Source organism: Pempheris klunzingeri, chromosome 14 (genome assembly GCF_042242105.1).
Source record: "Pempheris klunzingeri isolate RE-2024b chromosome 14, fPemKlu1.hap1, whole genome shotgun sequence".
NCBI classification, from domain to species: Eukaryota; Metazoa; Chordata; class Actinopteri; order Acropomatiformes; family Pempheridae; genus Pempheris; species Pempheris klunzingeri.
The window spans coordinates 6559059-6583808 of record NC_092025.1 but is presented as its reverse complement, the minus strand read 5'-3'; the positions used below and the strand labels follow the sequence as shown (position 1 = coordinate 6583808).

At 41.3% G+C, this 24750-nt stretch overlaps 1 protein-coding gene across 3 annotated transcripts in view; it reads left to right on the top strand.

Moving 5' to 3' along the window:
- abr (ABR activator of RhoGEF and GTPase) overlaps positions 1-24750 on the top strand; it is a 122343-nt gene that overhangs the window by 64917 nt on the left and 32676 nt on the right. For all 3 annotated transcript variants that reach the window (XM_070843239.1, XM_070843240.1, XM_070843241.1), the window contains 10 exons: positions 2644-2696; positions 3443-3583; positions 5302-5423; positions 7615-7783; positions 9853-9972; positions 10275-10350; positions 10506-10610; positions 13496-13570; positions 19213-19310; positions 19415-19546. In XM_070843239.1, coding sequence (XP_070699340.1) covers positions 2644-2696; positions 3443-3583; positions 5302-5423; positions 7615-7783; positions 9853-9972; positions 10275-10350; positions 10506-10610; positions 13496-13570; positions 19213-19310; positions 19415-19546 — 1091 coding nt within the window. The remainder of the gene's footprint in view (positions 1-2643; positions 2697-3442; positions 3584-5301; positions 5424-7614; positions 7784-9852; positions 9973-10274; positions 10351-10505; positions 10611-13495; positions 13571-19212; positions 19311-19414; positions 19547-24750) is intronic.

Below are 24750 nucleotides of genomic sequence, written 5' to 3'. Positions count from 1 at the left end.
GTCATCCAGGATACAGGATGATGTTTCCCTGGAATACAGCGTAATGAGACTATTCATACCTCTCAATATATAATTATAATATTAGGAATGGAAGGAGGAGGAGAAGAAGAAATGGATAAATAGCATGAAAGAAAGAAAAACAAAGGCATTTCCGATCACTGAGCTCACTGAGCAGGTTGAGGATGACCTAAGTAAGGATACTCAGGTGTTTTAAAAGCAGTAAAAGGAGTTATTGACGTTTCTGTTAACATTATATGATCACGTCCTGTACTTTGATTTTTGACCAAATACCTGCAAAACTAATAACATTCCAACCAACCTCAGCTGCACGCTGTGTTCAGTGCTAATGAGCAATGTTAGTATGCTAACTAGTAACTAGTAATTAGTATACCTGCTTAACATCAGCATGTTAGCAGTGTTGTTGTGAACATGTTAGCATACTGATGTTAGCATGTAGCTCGAAGGACCACAGTGCTTAGTCACAATCTCACGAAGCAGTTAGTGTTGCTGTGAACTCTTGTTTCCAAGTAGAACCAAAGTGCAGTTGTATTTGGAGCATGTGGCACAAAGTGATGATCAGTGCTGATGTACGGACTAACACACAGCCATCAATGGCACTCACATCTAGTCGTAATAGTGACTTAAATGTACCAGACTAGAATGTCATACTTAAATTGTACCCAAGGTAACAGAGAGTCACCTGAACTTTCTTAAAGTACCTGTATATGAGGTGAATATACACCTACACACACGTAATTAGAGGTGTTCATCCCTTTTAGTCAGTGTAGGTCCTCTAGTTAATCCTCCAGGAGGGAGCAGTATTGGTTCAGTGAATCAGGACCATTGGTTAAGGCCGCATTATTAATGACCAGGGGGTGGAGAAACTTCAAAGAGCATCACCAAGGCCCTCTAGAAGATTCTCTTTGGTCTTTTGCTGTAGCTGTGTGTGTGTACAAGCATATATGAGTGCGTAAAGTTTAACATGACAAGCCCTATCAGTAGATCTGAACACATTCCCTGTAGGTTTCTTTCATTTCTTTTAGTTGAAGTAGGAGGCCAGAAGAAAGGAGAATGAAATGAACACTCAAAAGTGAGTGCAGAGGGAGAAAAGCGGGGGGGGGGGGGGGGTTCAATGTTCAATGGTTTAAACAGATGAGTGTAACATTGGAGGGAAGGAGTAGCGTTGTTTCTACCTCTCTGTGGGAGCACTGTCTGCCTTGGACGACCTGCCCTGCATACAGAGGGCACATCACATTTCTCTGTTTCACTTGGCTAGCTTTTCCTCCCCTCAGTTTAAGTATCATTTGCTTTAAGTCTTTCCCTTTAATAAATGGAGATTAGGGACATTGTCAGCTGGTTTATAGATTTCTATGCCCTTGTAGATCTGGTTTGTTTTCAGCATACCTTTATGTTTCATACTAGAGCAACATTAGTATTCTTTTTCTTTTTTTTGATAATGCTTCGTGACACCAGTGGCATTATTATTTGAAACCTTGAGACATTTTTTGGCATTTCATCAGAGGGCAGCTTGAACCCACGTCTGAGAGAGGAAACCCAGAAAATTCAAGTCCTCTCACTCAGCCTCCATACCCTTTCTCTTCTTATACATCTATATGTGAGTTTGCTTCTTAGTCATCACTCCCCAAGGCTTCTCACATCTGCCACCTTGCCTGCTGCCCATCTCGGCTGCATCTTTTTTTCTCCATTTTCTTTCTGTCTCTCCCTCTGTCCTGGCTGTGGGAGTTTCTCACCTAGAGCTGTCAATGTATGTCAGACCTGCTGCTGTTCACACCACGTCAGCAGTAAAGCCGCCTCACAGCGAAACCAGCAAAGTGTGGTGGTGCAGGCTTAAACTGTGATTTAAAGACAGGCACGTGGCGGTGGGACGCGTGTCTTTTTACACACGCATACGTTCAATCATATGCGCTGTTTGCGTTTGCATCTGCTTGTTTCAGAGAGATGCTCTGAAAGTCCAGCGTCCCGGCAGGCTGCAGTTTACCTAGTAGCAGCCCAAAATGCAGTGACAGCAAACTGTATCAGAACCAATAGGAGGCTGCAGCATCAACCCCGTAGATGGCCTGCATGTTAAACAGCCTGCCTACAGACTTCTGTGTGTGTGTGTGTGTGTGTAACGATCTGCTGCTGCACTCCCCTACCTTCAATCTATAGGAGAACACGCACACTGTATAGTCACAGTTTTTATTTTCTAAATAACGACAATATGATCCTCTGTCATATTGCTTGCTTTCCTTCACAGGGAGGTCAAAGTTCATGGGCAGCTGCATGTATTGCTAAAAGACACTCTAGCAGTATAAATCCTTGTTGTCATTACACTGAATGTCGTCAGCCCAAGAATCTCATCATCAGCCAGACTACTATAGGTGCTGTGTTTAACTCGGTATGAGCTGAGAGTGGGAGTGTTTGTCCTTGATGGAGCGGTGGAACTGTGACCTCGTGTGTGTGTGTGTGTGTGTGTGTGTGTGTGTGTGTGTGTGTGTGTGTGTGTGTGTGTGTGTGTGTGTGTGTGTGTGTGTGTGTGTGTGTGTGTGTGTGTGTGTGTGTGTGTGTGTGTGTGTGTGTCTGCATGAATAGACTTGTGTGCAAGCGACACTGAATCAGAGCCCTCTTCTCCTCTCCCCACAGCTCTCCTGTACAAGCCGATCGACCGCGTCACCAGAAGCACCCTGGTCCTTCATGTGAGTACACAACTTGCGCTTTAAAGTATCATTTCACCCAAAGTGATAATATAAATAATATAACTGTTGTAATGACTCTTCATAGTCTGGGAAGTCGAAGCCTGCTTTTTGTTGTTATTCCCAGTGTCCTCCCAGCTTGTATAACTGCCTCTTTGGATGAGTAATAATCAAGTGGAAACTGCCAATCCAGCAAGCAGAGATGTGTCTAGTTATGTTACAGGAGTGTATTGTATGAATACGTTTGCATAAAACTGTCAGAACAACAAGATGCCCGGTGCATCGAAGGCTACAGCGCGTGTTTCTACAAAGGTTATGTTCCTGTCACTCATGTGAATAAAGAGGCTGTGAAAATTGGCAGTGTTTGTTATGGAAGTAAGGTGGCTTCTCAAGCCTCTGCTATCAGCTGTCCTGTTCATCACTCTGCTATACTGATGAGAGCAGCTTTAATAAAAACATTTATGAAAACATAAAAAACAAGATTTTCAGAGGTCACTGATGTATCTATATGAAAGCTGTCTATGTGTAATGCGGTTATGTTTAGAATAAGATTATAAAGCTAAATCAGAACTTCTGCGAATGCTCGGATGGATTTTGTTAGAAAAGAGGAATGGATTTAGGTCAAAATGACTTAAATTTTAAAACCACTTTTTGCACCTACTGTTATTTCTGTGCTTTCACAGTGCAATAAGCACAGGTCATGCCTGTGTTCATCAAAGTAACCGTTCGTGTTTGCACATGTCTCGCAGGACTTGCTGAAACACACTCCGAAGGACCACCCGGACTTTCCCCTCCTGCAGGACGCTCTGCGGATATCTCAGAACTTCCTCTCCTCCATCAATGAGGAGATCGACCCCCGCAGGACTGCTGTCACCACGCCTAAGGGAGAGGTGTGTGTGTGCGTGTGTGTGTTTGATTAATTATGGTTAGATTATGTGTAAGTGAATACTCTATTGATCTATGAGGTTCCAACTTAGAAATTACCCTTTAAATGCCTACAAATAGCTAGATAGAGCACACATAATGTCTTTGGGTGCTATATGAAATAGAAAGGCAGTAGATGCTGTCTTTTTCCCAGTAATCTCCAGGTTTCCTTTTTAGCTGGTTTCAGCAAAAACATAATATATCAATAGAGGACTTTGAAGTTCGGCGCTGTGTCATTGAGTACAAGAAGAACGTAGCCTCAGAGGGTTGAAAAAACTGTTCCAGTCAATCATAAACTTCTATGTGTTCTGTGGCTGAACCTATTTCTTCTCCTGAAGTATGACATATAATTTTGTGTTTTGACTTAATTGTAAAACTCTGCAATCTAACGACCCTTTTAAGACCCTTTCCAAACTACAACTTCTGAACTAAACCTCTAGAGGCAAAAGAGATCATCAGAATGTTTAAATATTGAATGTATTTGGTGCCCTGTGAAGTTTTCTTCTTCTTTGTTGTTTCTCACAAAAACGCATTGTGTGCATCCTTAAGAGCACTCTTACCATTTTAGCATTACACTCCTACAACTTTGCTGGACTCAAGATGACAGTTTAAACAAAAAAGATTAAGATCGATACACTGGAACACATTCCACAAATCCCTCTTCCTTATCAACGCCTGGCACCTACATTATCCACAATACAGCCCGACTGCAGACACTTCAGCGAGAGATTCAGATGTGATATGATGCTCACAGCCAACGTAGTCCTCAAACTGAGCAGAGCAGGCTGCAAAGGTCTGTTAACTCTGCACCCTCAAATAATTTTAATTTTCAGACTTGTTGTCTCTTAGACATCACTTAAGGCAGTTTATCAGATTTCATGCAGATCCCTCTGGACCCAAAAAACTTTTTTTTGCCATTATACAGTAGTACTCCCTAAGACCTGTAAACATACTTTGATGTGTAAAATCAGTGGAGTCCCCCCTGAGGTCTAACAAACACGTTGAATGCACATCTTTCTTTAAAAAACATTTGCAAAGATGAATTTTTGAATGTTTTTAGTTGTGCAATATTTCCATCCTTGTTGCTAGCTTACAGTCTTTTCCTTCGCTGCTTTTGTTGCTGTATTAATCCCACCAACTTTCAGTCAGTGGAATAGCCTGAAAAGGAAAACGATACAAACAAACAGGGACATTCTTGTAAAAGCATTGCTCCATAGTGTTACTAGTGGTCTAAAAATCCACAGGGCACTTTTAAGTAAGAAACAAACTAACAAACAAACAAGGCACACATACTTCTCTCTTTAAAACGAACTAAAGACAGCGTCTGTTGCTTTAGGCTGTTGCAGGGCGTAAGAATGTGTTTTGGTTTTGGCTGTGTATCATTACGCAACTACCAGGCCTTTAAGAAACACTTGGCTAATACAGACTATTGAAAAGTGACTGTAGCTGATAGGGAGTAGTGATTTTAGAGTTGCATTTTTCCTGTGCAACCACAATTTGATCAAGGTACTAGTTCAAATCCAAGGTGAAGCAATTACAAAACACACTGAATTCCCCTTAACAGTTTATCTCACAATTTTCCATACTTACTCATTTACTCATTTGACCCCCATGGTGTGAAGTTCATCAGTATTGTGTATTGCTTTGGTGGCACAACAAGACATGACATCAGGTGTTCCCTTAGGCCCGTCAGCTGGTGAAGGATGGCTTCCTGGTGGAGGTGTCGGAAAGCTCCAGGAAGCTACGACACGTCTTCCTCTTCACCGATCTGCTGCTCTGTGCCAAGATGAAGAAGACAGCTGTGGGGTGAGTCCCCTTTACCTTCTCCTCTTCATCCAGAGTATCAAAACAGTGTATTTAGCACAGAGCCATTTCAATGTACCTTTAAATATTCACCCTTTCAGGATGTTTCTGTCTTTATGTCATTCATTTTGCCTTCCACGTCAGCAAGTCAAGCCCCGACAGTGAAATAGAAAGGATGACACGGGCACTTTACAAAAGATCCCGTCTCTATTTCTGTTCCCAGCTCTGCAAAGCAGGGAGTCTTTTTGAAGTCTCACTAACAAAGAGAAAGACTAGCAGGCATATTGTCTCCGGTATTGTAAAGTGAGGAGGAGAGTGACAGATAGTCATGGTGAATAGCAAGTGAGGATGAAGGTGTTATTCAGAAAAATGTGTAAGCACTAGCAGAGGGTAATCTGATTGAGTGTGTGTATTTCTACATCTAAAGGCTTGACACATGTCCATAGATTAAGTGTAACATTTACGGGATTGCTTGTCGGCTGCTTCATCAGCATGGCGGTCGCTGTTAGCCTGATTGGATCTTATTTTGGTTGACATTTAGCGTTCGTCTCTGTCATTTGCAGCCACACATGCAGCGTTGCCATAACTACTAGATCTGTAAATCAAACTATTGTGGTCTGAAGTGTTATCTCAGCGTGCCGCCTACAGGCTCACACACACACACACACACACACACACACACACACACACAGTTGGGTTAAGTCATTGAGGATCCTTTATTATATTATATCCTCTGATTATCTCTCTTCTGTCATGTTGGAATTACTTATGTTTACATAGACTCCACTGCTACGTGTTTCACTTCCTGATTACATATTTTACCATTTTTTGTATGCATATTCCACCATTGCTACTGTTAGTAAAGGTCTAGGGGGGGATGATGTATTCATATTCTACTCATGTGTCTAACTGAGCCCCACCTTTTTAATTATGTATCCTACGTGCAAAATCTGCAAGGCCGTGTTTCAGTGTAACGAGATCAGCTGTAAGCAGCAGTGTAAGCTCGAAAGAAAAGGAACGGATGGTCTGTGAAACAAAGAGATTTCCCAAAAGACCAGAAAACGTTGAGATGCAGAGGGTCTGATAATAGATGGGGTGACGAGAGAGATCAGAGGCCCAGGAGTGGCTTCGAGGGGTATAAAATGAAAGTGTGTGGCTAAGAAAGAAATGAATATCCCATCTCTGCTGTGCTGATGTGAATACACTTTGAATGGAAGTCCAAACTACACACACCAAAAGTAAATTTGGTCAACAAAGGTGAACAATCCAAGTTCAAATGCATCTCTAAAATAGATTCCTGTTAGTCTTTTATCACAAATTGCAATATATAAGACAAAAGATTTGACATAAACAAAAGGATCTCTGCATAATTTACTGACAGTAAAATAAAAGGCACTGTTTTGTCTTGTTTTACATCTGTGTTCCTCTAATTGAGAACACAAAAAACATCCAAAACCAACCTGTTTACAGCAGTTTCGAATGTAGAATAATCTATTTCAAATGAACATTTTAGATGTACCATACTGTACTGTATGAGAATTATTGTCTTCATTATGGATTGTCATTATCAAGTGGCCTTCTGATGAAGATGTCGTGCTGGTAATGAGTTGACTGTGCAGCACCCAGAAATGCTAATAAAAGTTTCATTAGTGACAATGCAGATCAATCTTCTCAGTGCTGGTGGAAGTTGCTGAGCGTGCATCATTTTCATTAATATAGTTAGTGTCATTTGTGAGGCTGGTAGGATTTTTTTTCTTTTTTAATAAAACTGTGAATGTCTAACTTATTTTTTATAATGATGTTTATCCATTACAGTAATGTCTTTACACCACAGCTCAGTGATAAATTAAATCATCTTTTACAAAGAATAATTTTGTCAACATTAAACAAGATATATTATTTTTGGAATTTCAAAGCTTCCTCAAATTATGACTTCTATTTTGATGCATCTCTCATTTTTCATGTCTGGAAAACGGCCATTTGACTTAATTTGTTTGAGAATTCGCAGATGTTTTTTCAATGTCTTTGTTCTGTAGATCTCCCCAGCTTTGTGCGTCCTCAGCTGGTTTGGTGACTCCTAAAGAAGGATGGAGGATTTATTGTATGATTCTGTGACCAATTTTGTTATGTATTTTCCCTCTGAATCCCTGTATTTTTGCCTGCTTCCATCCTTTCCCCCTCTGTCCATCTGCAGTCGCCACCAGCAGTACGAGTGTAAGTGGTACATCCCTCTAGCGGACCTGACTTTCCAGACCCTGGACGACTCCGATTCTTGCCCCAGTGTCCAAGTCCTGCCAGAGCACGAGATCGAGGAGATGAAGACCAAGATCTCAGTCTTAAAGAGCGAGATACAGAAAGAGAAGGTAATCATGCTGGTTTTTACTGGCATGTGGAGCCAAATCCAAAGGTTTCCTATGGTTTAGGATGACACAGTTAGCAGACAGTTGACTGAAACCACTATTAATATATAAATATGTATAACACAAAAGAAGTGTAAGGGTTTGGAACCCATTCAGAAAGTCTCCACAGGAGAGTGTCCTGTTGTAGTGTGTCTGCTAATTAGTGACTATTTTTAAGACTAGTGGAACCAGATAAGGGTTGGGGGGCAGCTGATAGATTGATTGATTGTTTGATTGATGATAGATTGATATAATACATCCACATTTCATTAGATTTATTAATAACCTTATGGGAGTCGCATTGAAATAAATTCCAAAATTTATTAGCATTTGACGCAAAGTGACACAGTGTTAACTCAGAGGACAGAAGGACAAGAAGAGGAATTTTGAAGCTATATTTGTATGATTTGCTGGTAAAAATTTATAGAAATATATGAAACCTTTGGCGTCTCTTCTCTTAGCAAGGCCTTTCAGGGTTCCTCAAAATGAGTCCGTTGCTGAGTTCTTATTATTAGAAACACCTCCGTCAGTGATTCTGTACTGGAACCACTGCACCTTCGTTTTATCTCAGTTTTTGTTACCCACACCTTTGTTTGTCTTAGACAGGGTCACGGTAATGTTTAATGTGCATACACACGTTTGGAAACCCCTGCAGTTGTGGTGACAGCTGTGAGAAAACACAGACAAAAAAGTGAACAGTATGTACAGTATAGATCCTTAAACTGGGGAAAAATTAAACCTTTTCAAAAATGCTTTCCCTCCAACTCTCTACATTGTTACTGTGATTTCCACCACTGATCAATGTGCTGCGTCACACTTATATTGCAAAATGTTTGCCATTGCATCAGCCTTTCTTCTCTATTCTATCAGTGCTAAAAGAATCGTGAGTGATGCTATAAGCCTCCAGCAGTTATAAGTACAGACAATAATACTCCCCCGCGCCCCTGGCTGAGACACACTGAAGGCTTCAGGAGCAGAGAGTTCCTGTTATTCCCCTCTAGCAGCGTTAAATTCGCCCACCCAGGGCACAGCGAGTGACCACGACTGGTATTTAGTCAGACTTAAGCCAACGCAGCGAGAGATTCGGCTGATTGTATCCAGGCTCTGACTCATGGCTTCCTGGTGAGGGCTGGGCGGATGTGTGTATTTGTTTTCCTTCAATGCTGACAAGAAGCTGAGATCCTTAAATTATATTTAAAGACTCTCGCAGCACAGCGCTCCATTCCAGGGGCTTATCCACAGTCTTTCCTGGAAAACGGGGAAGACTTTGATAAGCAGATACCGTGCTGATAAGAACCTGACAACAGTTACGACACTGTAGATAATATTTAATGCCCAATTGTAATATACAAAATGGCATATGAACTTGTCACAAAATCACCCCCAACACCATAGTTTTATATTAGAAAAAAACTCATGTTTTTCCAGTGTGCTACTCCGGTGTTGATAACAGTTTAAAGTTTGATTTCATTTCAGTACGTCTTTCATCATCCATCCTTCTACAAATCATATTTGTGGAGGCACAAACATTCAATTGACATTATAATTGCATTTCAGTGTCCTGTCATGATTTAATAGACTTGAGAGTGGAGAAAAAGCAACATGCATGCAGGTGTTGATAAACCTCGGGAAATGTAATAAACCAACTGTGAGTTCACAGTTCTTAAAGTGGAGTCTTAAGAATCAGATGTCAGCTATGATTAAAATTAAAACAGCCATGGAGTAAGTTAGTCGGTTATGGGCTACAATTTGAGCCCCTTTTAAAAGTATGCTGAATGAACTATAATAAGTTCCTGTTTTTCAGTGCACTCATGGATGGACAGACAGCTATCACTGGATTACTTTGACACTGAAAAAAACTCAGCATAAAGCATGAAATGGTCGTCTTTCATCTATGATTTCTTAGCAGATTTGTGGATGTTTCTTTATGATGGACATTGGTAGATGGTGATATTCACTGAGTGTAAGTGTCACTGAGTGTCACGCTGAGTCTAAAAATGTGTGTGTGTGTGTGTGTGTGTGTGTGTGTGTAGAAAGCACCGAAGGGTCAGAGTCGTGTGGAGCGTCTGAGGAAGAAAATGAATGAGCAGGAGTCATGGCTGCTCCTGAACTCCCCCACCATCCCCTTCCGCATCCACAACAAACATGGAAAGGTGATCTACTCATCCCATCCGGTCTCTCTGAATCCATGTTACTGCAATGATCCAGTCTCACCACTAGAGGGAGACGTGTGCGTTGTAAAAGAGTCCTTTAGGTTGCCAAAATAAAAATCTTCTGATAAATGAGATGATTTAAGGTCAGATATTTTCTAGAGGTTTTTAGATACATTTGTACTTGAAACTTTATCTGCTACTACTCTCGAATTTCTTGATCTCTTTTAGCTCTTTCAGTTATGGTTTTAGTGCAGACTTAATGCCCATCATGTGTTTGAGTGTTTTTTTTCTGTGTCTATCAGAGCTACCTGTTCCTCCTCTCCTCTGACTATGAGAGGTCAGAGTGGAGGGAAAGCATCCAGAAATTACAGAAGAAAGGTAACACTGGCCTTGAAAATGATTGTTCTATTGACCGTGTCTAGCCTTAAAAACAATGGATGCTTCATCTTAAAGTGGTATGAAACCACTTTACACACAGTGCCACAGAGTGAAAGTTTGACCATAACTATGTGGTTGGTATGGTGGTTTTTCAGATCTCCAGGCGTGTGTTTTAAGTTCTGTTGAGCTCCAGGTCCTGACCAGCTCCTGTTTCAAACTCCGAACTGTCCACAACATTCCTGTCACTAGCAACAAAGACGGTAAGAAACACTCACACACAATATCTTCTTTATTCTTGTCCTCTTATGTTTGGGTGCTTTGTAGGTTTCTCTCGCTTTCTTTTTTTCCACAATCACAAACACGCGGTCTCCCATTGCTCCTTCCTCTCCTCTCTGCTTTGAGTTTAACTTCACACAAAGGCACCCATTACACTCTCAGCTCAAAAAAGCCACATAATGAGAGAGGGGGGCCTTGCAGGAGAGAATCTAGGTTACAATATGTTTCCCATCTAGCTCGTAGCAGTCAATGCCGCGCAGTGTGTCAGCGGCGCCCTGCACTGAGCTCTCAGCTCCTATATGTTTGTTTTTGCTCCAGATCTCCACATTGCACCACTTTCAGAGGCTGGTGGTGACATTAAAGTCATCTGGCCGACCTACTCTGATCTCCCCGAATGGCACGAGTGTCTCTGCTCTGGCATGCACTCACAATACATGCACACAACCACAGATCTCACAGAAAGGTTTCAAGACACTCAAAGTGCAAACTGTCTTAAAACTTCCTGTCATCATACAGAAGAAAAAGATCCATGTTTGTTTCTTATACAATGGCATCTCTGTGCAAGTGAGCCATTATTTTGACATCCAATACCTTTTTAAAGTGGTGATCAGAGGGATCCTTGGTTATTTTATTTAAATTTTGCCCTCTGGTGAACTTAGAGGGAAGCAGGCGTATTCATTGTGCTGAAGCTTTTTATACAGTGCCAGCAGAAAAAGAGGCGTATAGTACTATGCCTTTTTTTAATCAATCTGAGGGGGATAGGGGCTTTTTTTTCCCGAATGTGCTCATGTTAATTATTCAAAACAAACTAGAAACATAGCACATCACTTCCAGCTAATCACCAGAGAAAGGTCTAAGCTTTAATATCAGTTTAGAATTGATTTACATGCTTATGTTTCAAATTAAAAATTCAAATCTTAAAAAACATGATACACACTCTCCATGTCTATAATTAAGCCAAGGTTTGATTAATTAAACCAAGTATAAAGAAATCCCAACAAAAACAAATGTTTAGACGTAAAACTATTTACAAGGTTTATTAAGCATCAGAGGATTAGCCTCACCTTCTCCTCTCTTCGACCTTCTCATTTCCAACATAAAAGTATCTTAAAGATGATATTGAATGAATTGCCTTTGAAACAGGACATTTACATTACATCTTTCCAGAAAATGTTGCTACAATGCTCTGCTATTCTCTGACTTGCCCTCTTTGTGGATGTTGAAATGTCGAACATGCTCCGCATTTCTTGTTCTCATCTTGTAAAAGAGATAAAAGAGGATGTATTTGTTGGAGGAAGATCAGCCTTAACCAACAAATCCCCAAGATTAATATTTCGCTATGATGACAGGTTAAAATAAAATTTTAATCATCCGTTCAAAGCAGTTTGAATTTTTAGCTGTGAAAACAATGTCAGATTTCTTTTTTATCCTTTGATTTGCTCCAACTAAGATGTGATCTGAATGTTAAGACATAGGACAGGCCCCACGTTATAAACACACACACAAACACACAAACACACACACACACACCTCAATGACAGTAGGGGTTTAAATGGAGACCAGCTGGTGAAGGAATGTTTTTCATAACTAAGGTGATGGATGATATTGCAGACCTTAAATACTCACATTTTCATTTCACTCCCTTTTTTTAACAGGATTGTTATTAATTATCATATATTAGTTAACGGATATCCACTGTTTATTGTTCAAGTTGGAGCATAATTGAAAGAAGCAGATCTCAGTTTTGCTCTAAAAGCAGCACATAGGCCACCTCGAAGCTGAACCTTTGAACTCTCTCCCTGTGAAAGTCCCCTGTTGCTTATGTATAACTAACACACACACACACACACTCACAGCAGGGCTGACTGCTCTCTTGTCAGCCACTTACAGTGCAGCTCCAAACAGTCCTGCAACCTCCCATCATAGTTTATTTACCAGGAAACAGCCAGGCTTCACAGGCCTCAACCAAAGCAAGAGTGTCTCTCTTCATGTGCCTGTCAGCGGGACGGGGGGGGCATATCAGGCCACCCAACAAATGTCCTCCCACAAACCTCCACTCAGCGGCCAGCTCGAGTTGATATAGCAGAAGACTGTGCTTGTTGATGTGAGGTCTGATACCAATATGATGAAAGGTTATAATAATAGTTAATTTTTCACTTAGGTGAGTTATTTTGTTCAGCCAATTTTTGGTGCACTGTACTCCTGGCTAATGTCATCTGAAGTTTCACGTGCCTCTTCACAAGCATAAATTCGTAACTGGGTGAGAACAGTTATGGGAGTGGATGTTATTAAAGGTTAATGTTTATCTACAGTTTGGGCCACCCAGCCTGACATGAATGAAATGCCTCCAACTCAGCAATTTTATGTTGATTGACTAATCCATATGGTTCTAGCCATTGAGAGTTTAGAAGTGAAAGTTAAGGTGGTATCTATACGGAGGACCTGAAGCAAGAACATTGTCGTAGTGTTTTCCTAAATCTCACCTACTTTTTTCTGTGAGGCTCGCTCGTACAATAGTTTCGAGTCGGATTTGCTGAAAACTCTCCTAAATTCACACACGTCGTAAATCCATCCTCTCAGCCTGGTAATGGCACCTGTTCAAGAGGAAGTGAATGTTTGTGAGATTAAGAACATACAGCCATGCAAGGCTGTCGTTCAGCTGAGTAAACAATAAAGAGAGAATTGTTTGACATGAAGTCGCTGACGACGCTAAGAAACTGACATCTTACAAATCATTATTGGCGCTTGGCTGTTCATCTTTGCTTTGTTTTATGTACACAATTATTCTCATTTTGAATGACTTTTGAGTACATTACATCACTGTATTTGCACTGGCACTGGACTAACTCTCTGTGTGCTTGTTTTCCAGATGAGGAGACTCCTGGCCTGTACGGCTTTCTCCATGTGATCGTCCACTCTGCCAAAGGATTCAAGGAGTCAGCCAGTGAGTCAGCCAGAAACAGCATTTTTTTTCTTACCACACTTGTGCTCACAGCATCCCCTCACACATAACTGCTGTGCATAAATGTGTCTGCCAGCGGAACACATGATACAGTCAGTCACTGCACATGCAGTTTCCATCATGCCATTGCCCAAAACAGAGATGACCAGATGGATGGAGGATAATAGTATAGAGGACCGGGGAGCGAGAGAGAGAGTCTCAGAGGAGCTGAGGAAGCCACAGTGAAATTTCTGTGGTTGTTTTAATTCAGCAGACATCACAAATGACACAAAAACACAAAAGGAAAGAGAGAGAACGTCTTAGAGTCTTAGCTGCACTGTTGGTGAACATAATGCCAGTTATCTCTGCCGACCCTACACAAATCTTCCTTTGTATAACAAAGTGTGCAGATGTGTAATGTTGGCAGGACATTGGTTTGAGACGTGTCAGTAGTGGACAGCTGCTGCGGTACACTTTGTGCCCTGTTGCACAAGCACCGGTTCAAATATCCAATATCTGGGAGAGACAGAGATGAAGAAATGTAATTTCCTCAGTTACCATGACAGCCTTTAGAATGTGAAAGCTGGCCCGTTAAAATTTTGCGGGTAATGGATTGGAAAGCTCTCTTCTCTGAAAGCCTGTTTGATCCTCGATGGAGTGTGGAGAGTTGAAGGCTTTAAAAATGAAGAAAGTGTGCGTTTGTGTTTTTGTGTGTGTGCAGAGGGAAGTTGGGTATTTTGACTGATACCATTTGAGTCAGTGTGTCCAGTGAAGCGTATAGAGCCAGGGTGTTGCATGCAGGCCATGGAGGGAGTGTCGGGTTGATGGTGCGTTGTGGTGGTGGTGATGATGATGACGCCCATTACAGAGGCACTCATCTATAAAATGCGTAAATGTTACATATTCTGTTTCATGGACAAAGAAACCTTGTAGCCAATGATTTCTTGGAGCAGAAAGAAGACAGAAGAAGACGGGCAGTCAGACAGCATGGACATTCTGCAGTATACAGTACAGTTTAATATGTGTACCTAAAGCCTTGAAATCAACTCCAAAGATCAGACAGAAAAAAAAAAGACAGTACTGAAGTGTTGGTTCAGAATTGTCATGATTAATTCAGATGTATGCCGTAGTTCAGTTCACACAACACAATTCTACACTCTAAGTGTTTTATATTCAGCTATGTTTCCAACGATCTCTGTAATAAAGAGCCACATACCAGCTGCACCCACAGTGTACCACCGCTGCCACTGAACACCTGTGTTCTTAGGTTAGGACAGCACTGTAAGCACCCATGATGCTAAAATGAGCAACTGCTGGTAAACATTTAATGTGAAATTTAAAGAGATGATTGATGCTATTATATCATAGTGCAATGAATCCATTTTATCAATACAGACGCTTGCTCCAATTTTTCTGATTCAGTTGTTGCGCACTGCAGTGCATTGGTGCGAGGCTTGACGAGAAGCCTTGCATCTTGTGTTTTAATTAGTGCTGAATTCTTTCCTCTGTGTCCTATAAACATTTTGTGTTGAAATGTCTGACTTCTAACTGCATAGAAGTTTACATGTGTGTTTCTGCCAATAGTGTGTTGTTTTTTTCCCCCTTTCAGAAATAGATGGATGTTTGTCATATTTTTTAATATCCCTTTAGAGTCCTGATCATGAAACCTCCAGCACTCAGAGATCATAGAGCTGATGGTAGACATTGTCTTCAACATAGTTTTTTCCTGCCTGTATATTTTGCACCAGTACCACAAATTACTAAAATTACACCATTTCCTCCAGATGTAGCGTAATGACAGGATCAGATTTGCCTTTTTCTGTAGATGTTGTGCAGTTGTGTAATTCAGCCAGTGTGTGTCTGTTAGAGCTTCGCTGTGGTCTCAGTTGCATTGTTGACGTCTCCTTCACTGTCTCTGCCTAAGACATTTCTCATTGTGTTGACTTCCCCCTCAAGTCTAGCATCCTGTACGAGGATTCTGAAGCTATTTACTGCTCTTTTGCATAATAGTGTACAGTATGTGCTCTCTGTTATTGCATGTGGTAATTATTATCACATCAGAATCACGTACTGACTGCAAATAGCAGTCATTATTCAGTAGTACAGATTGTTTAATAGACGTGTAATCATCAGCTTTCTTTTCTTTTTTTGATTGAAAAATCACATAAATATGTATTAGAATATCTTATTGGAGCAGTGTTATTTATGTCACAACAATCCCCCACCCCCACCCCCCAGTGGGAAAGGGCTTTAAATTCCGCCCAGGGCAAAGTAGTCAAACTGGGTCACAGAGGAAGGAGCTGGGAGTCAAGCATCTCCCAAAAATTGTTAAAAAAAGAATCAGTGGAAAACATGACCTAGTAGAGAGGTGCAAAACATTTTCACTTTCGTCTTGGTTTATTTTTGTATATGTTTTAGTGTCAACAAGTGACATTGCACATTGTTCCCTTGTAAATTGCAGTTGCCTATGCTACATAGGAACATTCAAAGTGAGAGAAGTCACCAAGGAATTTTAAGTGAGCACAGCGACAGTAATCTGCAAGTTAGTTGCATGAGCTTTTCCTACACCAACCAGTTAAAACTTCATTCATATATGACATACTGTATCTAACTAATAATGAAGCAATGGTGCAATTGCTACTGGACAAAAGAAAGCTATATAGCATCCTCAAACTAACAGTGCTTGAATCAGAACTTTAGTTTTTGTCACCCGCTACTGTTCCCATAAAAATTAAGGGGCTGCCCTAAATGTTCACATGTTCCTATGACTCTTATGATTCCAGCATGTAATCGAATCCAGCCATGGCTGCATGCATTCCCATTCATTGTTTGCCATGATTTTATTAGTTTTCACCTTATGGAATCTATGAAAGCAATTCAATTATGCCAGTTTCCTCCTTATTTTGTTCTCTCAGAAGAATATTTTGTCCTGAAGCCCTCAAGCAAAACATATGGCGCTTTTCCACTACCACTTCCACCTACTCGGCTCCACTCGACTCGACTCGGTCTGTAGGGTTTTCCACTAGGCAACAGTACCTGGTACCAGGTACTTTTTCAGTACCAACTAGGCTAGAGCTGAGTCGAGCCGGAAATGTGACGTCAACATACTGCAGGCCACTGAACACTCGATGTCCTTAGTTGTGTTTGTGCCGCATACAAATTACGCCACTGGAGTTTCGGGCCGCATTGCTGTGACAACCCCACCCACTTTGAGGTGGTACGCTACTGTAATGGAAAACGACCCAAACCAAGTCGAGGAGAGGTGAGTCGAGACGAGTAGCGCTAAAACTATGTAATGGAAAAGCGCCAATACATACACATTCTGGTGGCTGGGACTTATAGCGGCGGAGTCACAGATTAGTTTAGCTGATTATCACTTGTCTAATAATTCTAACCCGCCGTTCGACCCAACATTCAACACAGCCTCAGGTAAAGATTAGCCTCCTGTATAAGAACACACACACACACACACACACCACAAGGGCTGCAGGCCTCAGTTGATTGAGATGGAAAAGGATGGTATCCATTAACCCTTGCATTTAGGGGTCAGAAACCCCATGCTGACCAATTTATCCCCCTCATACTCTGAGCCTGATGGTGACCTGCCAGGAAAATGAAAACTCATGGCGTTCCAGGCCTCTTTTAGTTTGTCCTACTTCTCAAGGCCCTCCTGGATCCACTACGAGGACACAAAAAGACCTCTCTAAATATGCTCTCTCTGGCCTTATTTGGATTTTAGGTCTGGGCACATAAACCCATTTCAAATGGAGAGGAAATCAACTTCCAGAGAAAACTGGGAGTGATTTAGGACTATGAATACACTCTCCTCTTCTCCGCAGCTAGATCAAGAAGAGAGTTTTAACAGTAGAGCCTGTGATGCCCTCACTACATTTACTACGCTCACTTTTTTTCTAAACAAAAAACTGTTATGAAAAAGTACCACTGAATTGTGACTAAAATATAAGTCTAAACTACCTGGATCAGTCTTGACACTTCAAAAATGTTCTCCCACGTCTTCACTGAAGCCGACTCTGGCAAGGTAGTTTGTATTTTTGGGATGTCAGATGTCATAACAGAGGTGACAGCCACGAGCTGTTATGCTTCCGTACACAGCGGAAGCATACGATAAATGTTCCATTTAATAAATATCCCCCAGATGGTCGCACTGAATTCCCCGCCACTGAACTTCCCTCATACCACCGCTGCTAATCTCTTCCTCATTGGGGGTAATTATGCCAAAGCCTTTCAGGATGCTGAGAAAACAAATAACAAAGGAATGAAACCAGATGGAATGAGATTCCATTATACTGTATAGTCCTGTTTGCGATCGTTATATGGCAATGTGTGTGAATGTTTGCTCACCCAGGTGGGATGTTTGGTATCTCTCCATAATGTTAACCATGGCACAGGTCAGGCTGTTGTTTTTGATGTTGCTGTGTAAACATATTCTCTGTCATTCTGCAAGTGTGTGTTTATATGCATATGAGACACCCCCTCACACACACACACAGACACACACACACACACTTCTGTCTCCAGCTCCTTCGCTCAATCTCGGTGACTCCCCTGGTGAAAGGTCGATCCCTACATCCATCCATCATGCTGTCAGATGGAGGTTGACCCCAGGGATCAGGTCCAGGCTGCGGGACGTACTATAGACACTTTACAGACAGCCGGTGGTGAGGTCTGCAGGAACTGCCACAGCAGCATTTAAAGAAACACATTAACAGACTTAATTGCTGCGTGTAAGAGCCGAGTGTGAGCTGATCCCTGGGGACTGACGGCTGTGGTATGAGGCCTCGCTGGTCCTGATTGCGTACACATGCAGAAGATTGATGTCTTGTCAGCTGACAAACTACAACATATCGAGAATTCAAAGGGCTGTTTCACTTTGATGGAGCATAACATTGTTATCTTTTAAGCGCACATTGATTACAAATCTGCTTCCAGAATTTCACACTTATTTACTGTCATTGTGAAAACCTACTTTCAAACATTACTACTTGAAAATGGGTTTAGGTGTGGGTGACACTTTTCAATAAAGCACTGTATCTGATTTGATTCAGATTTTACCTGTATGATTTTGACTGCTGCTGAACTTTGATACAGTTTAAGACCTCATTTTGGGCTCTGGAAACTTGTGGTGATATTTTTTTTCTATTTACTGATATTTTATTGACCAAACTATTTACTAAATGATCAAACAAATTAATCAGTAGATTATTCAGTTGTGAAAATAATTGTCAGTTGCAGCCTTACATGAGTTCTAAATAATATTAAAACTTGATGTAAGTGTAGCGAAACCAAATTACAAGAAATACTGTTGGCCTGTAATTATATTCACCTTTATTTAAAGGACATTATCTCCATGAAATTACATCATTACCCACTAAAAGTCTGTTTCAACGGCTCTAATAACTTTTTAATGGCTGTATTTTTACTACGAGACAATAAAAATGTGATTAACAGACATGTGTCAGTTGACTCCAGAGTTACACAGTTTGACTTCCGAAACAGAATTACACACATATCATGTCACAATGACAAACGAGTCAAGAAACCTAAATGTTTATTCAGTGCTTTTCAGTGTCAACAAGGCTCCAGTTTTCTTAATGGATCCGTCTACCTCCTGTGTTTCCTCCTAGATCTGTACTGCACCCTTGAAGTGGACTCGTATGGATACTTTGTCAGCAAGGCCAAGACCCGCGTCTTCAGAGACACCACAGAGCCACAATGGAACGAAGTCAGTCCTTGAGACACCTCCTTTTATTCTGCATTGCTCCATTTTATCTCTTTGCAAAAAGCGACTATTTTCCTCTGCTTCTCTGTATCTGTGTTTTTGAGTAGGAGTTTGAGATCGAGTTGGAGGGCTCCCAGTACCTACGGATCCTATGCTACGAGAAGTGTTACGACAAAAGCATGCTCAACAAGGACGACAACGAGATCGTGGACAAGATCATGGGAAAAGGACAAGTCCAGGTAGGAAGACAGCTGCTGACAGGCCATCACAGAAATGAACCATACACAAAGGGAGACATCTGTGTCTTTTTGGGGACGTTTCCCAACATGTGACTCATGTTAATTAGCTGTCTAGCCTCCACGCTCAGTGAAATGGGCTTGTCGTGGTAGCCTCTAATGATGCTGGTTGGATTAATGGCCTGAAAGTGAGTTTATTTAAGGGGGATTTCCCCTGTCTTGTTGTGAGAAATGTTTCTATAAAAACCCATTTCAGTATTGTTAACTAGATCCTGCCTACACAGTGGAATCTGTGGTTTCTCGATAAAAAGCCAAAATGCTATTCTCCGCTCTGCATTGTTGTTTAGGTTTTGCAGAGCAGGCTGCGGAGGAGTCATATTTCCATTTTTCTAGAACCTCTTAGGAAAATCTGTTCCGTCAAGTGAAGCTTGACTCCTGTCATTTCCTCTTCAAGTTGGTCCAATTGCTTCTGTTGCAGTTGGAGTTTGGCCTTCTGAATTTAGGTCAGCTTTGAGGGTTTTAGTTGTTCCTCACACTTTCTCATGTGCATGTGTCAGTTCTAGAGGTGAGCTTGTAGCAGGTTATTTTTGAACCTGCTTCTGGTACTTTTTAACTCTTCAAACTTAACAGAAGATATAAATCAGTTAAAACATTTCAACATTTGTTTGTTGCTGCTGCGTGTAGAATAACATTTGCAGTCGCAGGTAAAGGAGTATCAGTGACATGTTGCACTGGGAATGCAAATCTCTTGTCTAATATCGAGAGAAAGTGGGGCAGACATGAATCACTCGCATAATGTTGCATTTTAGAGGAATGGTTGCATCTCAAAAATATCTTGGAAATCGTATGTTCTTGCGAGGGCATGTTGTTTCTCCCCAGACCCAAGTTCCTGTTGTATATCTTTCAAACAGTCTTTGAATGGAAAAAAACCACCAACGACATATTTGATGTAGCATTTCCTGTTTGTCGCCACAACTTTCCATGCTTTTCTCATTTAGTTTGATGGTTTGTGTCCTTGAATGTTGCCTTTGATTTCCTCTGAAGAGCAAATGGGAATGAGAGTGAGTGTGGCTCATACAAGCAAACTTCTCGTTTGACCGTTTCAGATCCATATGCATCTTAATGTAGCATTGTACCTGTTCTAGTTATGATCTCTAATTTTTCAAGCAGAGCCAGAATAACATACAGCATTATTCCATTCCACTCTCTTACTCCTCACTTGAGGTATAGTGTTTTATCAGCATTTATGCATTGTATCTTACATGACAGTAAAAGCCACCCTCTCTGCTGCTGGGAACATCCACTCCCAGCCAACAACAGCCAAAAAAGCAAATAAATACACCACATGTTCGCTGACTGGCTGTGAGAAGGGGAAAATAGACTCCGAGAGGGTGGGAATGGTGTGTGAGTGTGTACTATGGAGAGGTTGTTGGGATGGTGGGTATGTAGTGCAGCAGAAGTGGAAGATTTTGATAGAGAAACAGTTTCTATTGATTTTATCAGCTTTGCAGAGCTGCAATTATTGTTTGTTGATTAATTAAGTAGTTGATCAAGAGAAAATTAGTTACCAACAGTTTTGGTAATCAAATAATCATTTTGGTACATAATAGTAAACTAAATATATTTTGGGGTCAGACTAAACAAGACATTTTCAAGATTTTTTTCACTGTTTTTAGACATTTCATAGACAAAACAGTGAATCAATACATCTAGAAAATAACTTGATAGATTAATCCATAAGTAGTCATTAGTAGCGCATCTGCTACTATGATGATGGATGATGATGCTGTATCAGTGATATCAAAGGCACTGATACTGCAGGGTTGTGGTGGTTTAACTGAGAAATGTAACATAACATTAACATGGGTCAAGTACAACAACATGGCATTTGTTATGGATATTATCACCATCAATCGATATACAGTCGGCCTGTTAATGTATGTCTGTGTCAAAAATGAATGATGACCTCACCCTTGGTCTCATACTGTTTTGAGGCTCTCAAACATGAGAGGTTTAGTTTTTCAAGATAAACTTGAAAACCCCTTAATTTGAGTCTGGATGTACTTTTGGTTTACTGCACAGTGTTTACATATGGTTTTAGAGAGTTGGATGACGTTTCGTCACATGACGCAGATATTTTATATCACATGGCAACCAAGAAAGTATTGCACATTTTTGCAAAGAATTAGCCTGAGGGACATCGGTCTGCTCCATAGTCTAGAGTGCATACCTAAAGAGACATTCACTTGGACCCGAGCTGTTTGCTTTCCTAGTGAAGCTGAGTTTAGAAGGAGCCTTCAATGTTTTGCTTTCCTCTCTGGAGACCCTCTGATTTATTTAACAAGCTCGTGGAATACTGACTGACCATTTATGGGCATATTGGGCTGGAAGTTTTCTTTTTTTACCCACTGCTGTTATTTCATTTTGTTACCGATGAGAAAGTTGATCGCCTCTATCATCAGAAGACATTATGGCTCGGGCCAGAGATTTTATTTTGATAGTAACCGAGGAAGCCTGGTGGATTTTTGTTTATGCTGTATTTTCTGTAAATGTGCCTTGTGCCTGTGCAGGAGGTATGTTGTTTGTGATTTTCACCAGTGAGCACGCGCACAAACACCCACATAAGCAGTGAAGGAAAAACATTAGACAGTAGCACACTCCTGTTAGCTTGATTGAGTTGCTTGTCCACAGGGGAAAATGCCACCATTTATTTCCTGCCCTTCACCCAGCTGACGTTCCCCCTAGCAGATAACCTCTGATCTCTGAGGTCACGTTGCTAATCCTCTATTAAATAGCAACAATGTCAGGGTTACACTCCCCCTGTCTCTCAAACTGGCAGCACCAATAGATTCTTAAATGTCTCAGAGCAGGCGATTTGGAAAATTGATCAGTATCAGTTGCCAGTTAAAGAAAAGCACTGCTTCCAGTGTGTGATTTCTTTGGCATGTTGTCACTGATATTTTTTCTCTGCAACCCCACTGATTGTCCTCTGGCTAAATGAGCTTTTTTTTCTTAACACATGGTGTGACCTCAATTACAGTCGAAGGCTTTGATTATTTTTGCTGTCAGGCATTGAGGCTGGATTCCGAAATGAGGAGATTGATGTTTTTTAATTACCACCTCTTCAGGCTAAGACGTTGATTTCGGATAATATTTCATTTCCAGTGTGGTCCTTCACAAATCTTTGGCAGGATTGTGTTCAATCTTACTGTAAAGAGACACCAAGTCCTCAACTGGTTATTAATGGAAAGTGCAAACAATCATCTGGTCTTCCTCGTGCGCTGTGAAAGTTCTTCCAAATGACCCCTATGTGTCAGCTGTAGCTTGCAATACTTGTCTTTAGAGGACCAGTTATGTAACTGTTTAGGTTAACGCCCCCAGTGCTTTGTCTGGCAGGGACACATCATATCACCCAGCATCAGCAAAGCTTTCATCTCGTAACCCAGCCCCCGTGCACCCCATTTTAGCCTCCCCGGGCTCACCTCTTTGGGCTTTTATTTCTCATCTTATCAGAAAAAGAGTGTTTTCTGTCATACATACAGCAGCACCTTCAGTTATTTAGTCTGCTGCTCTATTCAGGACTGGTTAGAAAGAGACAATGACATTCCGCTGTAAGGCTCTTTTGATATTGTTTTCTAACACTTATTGAGGTGAGAATCATTATCTCTGAAGTCCATTGCAAATAAAAGCCTATTAGTCCATGTTGAGAGTCACGTAAGAGATCATGGCCAACATCACATGGTGCTGCACTGAATGTCCTCCTCGTAGTGCTGAGTATCTCATACTATGTGTCTATAGAGGAACTGCATGTCCTGGAACAGTGTCCTGTACTGTTCATAGCTTGTTGATGTAGATCCTATTATGTTATCATAGTCATGTAACATCTCCCGTAATGTCCCCAGCAAAGGGACACCACCTCAACCTCTCAACCCGCTCCTTCCCCTCCCATCTTCCCCAACACTCGTGCTCCCCCCTCTGCACAATGCTGGGGGTTGCTTTTATTGGTTTGATTCCGGGGTGAGTGCATGCCAACCCCCCATAGCAGCAGTGTTACTGGCCCTCAATAAGCAGTAACCTGATAGTTTTGAACAGCTTCCCAGAGATAATAGGAGCCAGAGAAGTTGGGCATTGGGAGAGAAAAGAAAAAGGGGAGATGAAGCTGCCTGTTCCTGGCAGCTCTTCATCAGATAGGGGCTCATGCATTAGCCAGTGTTACTGTAAAACTACGGGTGCAGAGGGGTTGTAAAGCTTTAGGGCAAGCATCTATCCTCACTCTCATTCCCACTTAAGAGCCGAAGCGCTTTCCTCCAGATAAAGCATTAGATGCAAAGTTTGACATTTACATTCTACGTGATGGGTTTATTGGTGAAAGTGCCGTTGTTTGGGCTAATAGCAGGCTGGCCATCTGGAGAATTGGTGGTGAAGCTTGTGGACCAGTGGCACTCAGCCAGTGCAGAAAGTGCAGGCCTCAAGCTCTGATCTCATCTCTCAGTGTTCGATTAAACATACCAACATCAAGCTGTCATGAGAGTGAAATATAGCCTGGAGAGTGTATTTAGTAATATGTACAATATGTACAACAGTTGAACTATTTGTAAGTAGATGGGAAAATGGCAACAAAATCAGCCCGAAATAAAGGTTTTTTTGAATTCTTTATTGTCATGTAATAAAACAGTGTGGCACACAATCAACACTGATGGGACACTGAACAAAATTAGTTTTTTCTTTCTTTTGCTTGTCATGGAAACTGTGCCCAGGACTCCAAAGTGTGTGGAGAAATGTAATTTCTGTTAAAAATGTCTCTGGGGCATACAGGGTGGTGGTATTTCATGTAGTATTTGTTTTTAAGATGGAGCTCAGTGATTTTAATGAGGGTGTGTGTGTGCGTGTTTGTGTTCATGCCTCAGTGTGTAGGTATTAATATAAATTAGTGTCTAATAGATGGTGTCATCTATTTTGTGTCTGCCCCCTGTCATTTAGGGCTGTGATCTGTCATGTTTCTATGCTGTGCACCCCCTGCAGCTATACACACTCACATATACACACACCCAAAGCTGTCAACAACATTAACAGATGGGAGCCTGCTGTGTGTGTTCAGCCTCCCTGGGGGCAAAACCAGACACACATACACACACAAATGGGTGATGGGCTAATGCATTGTAAATGATATCAATAACTTCAGCCTGCTATATTACCTGGTGTCTTTT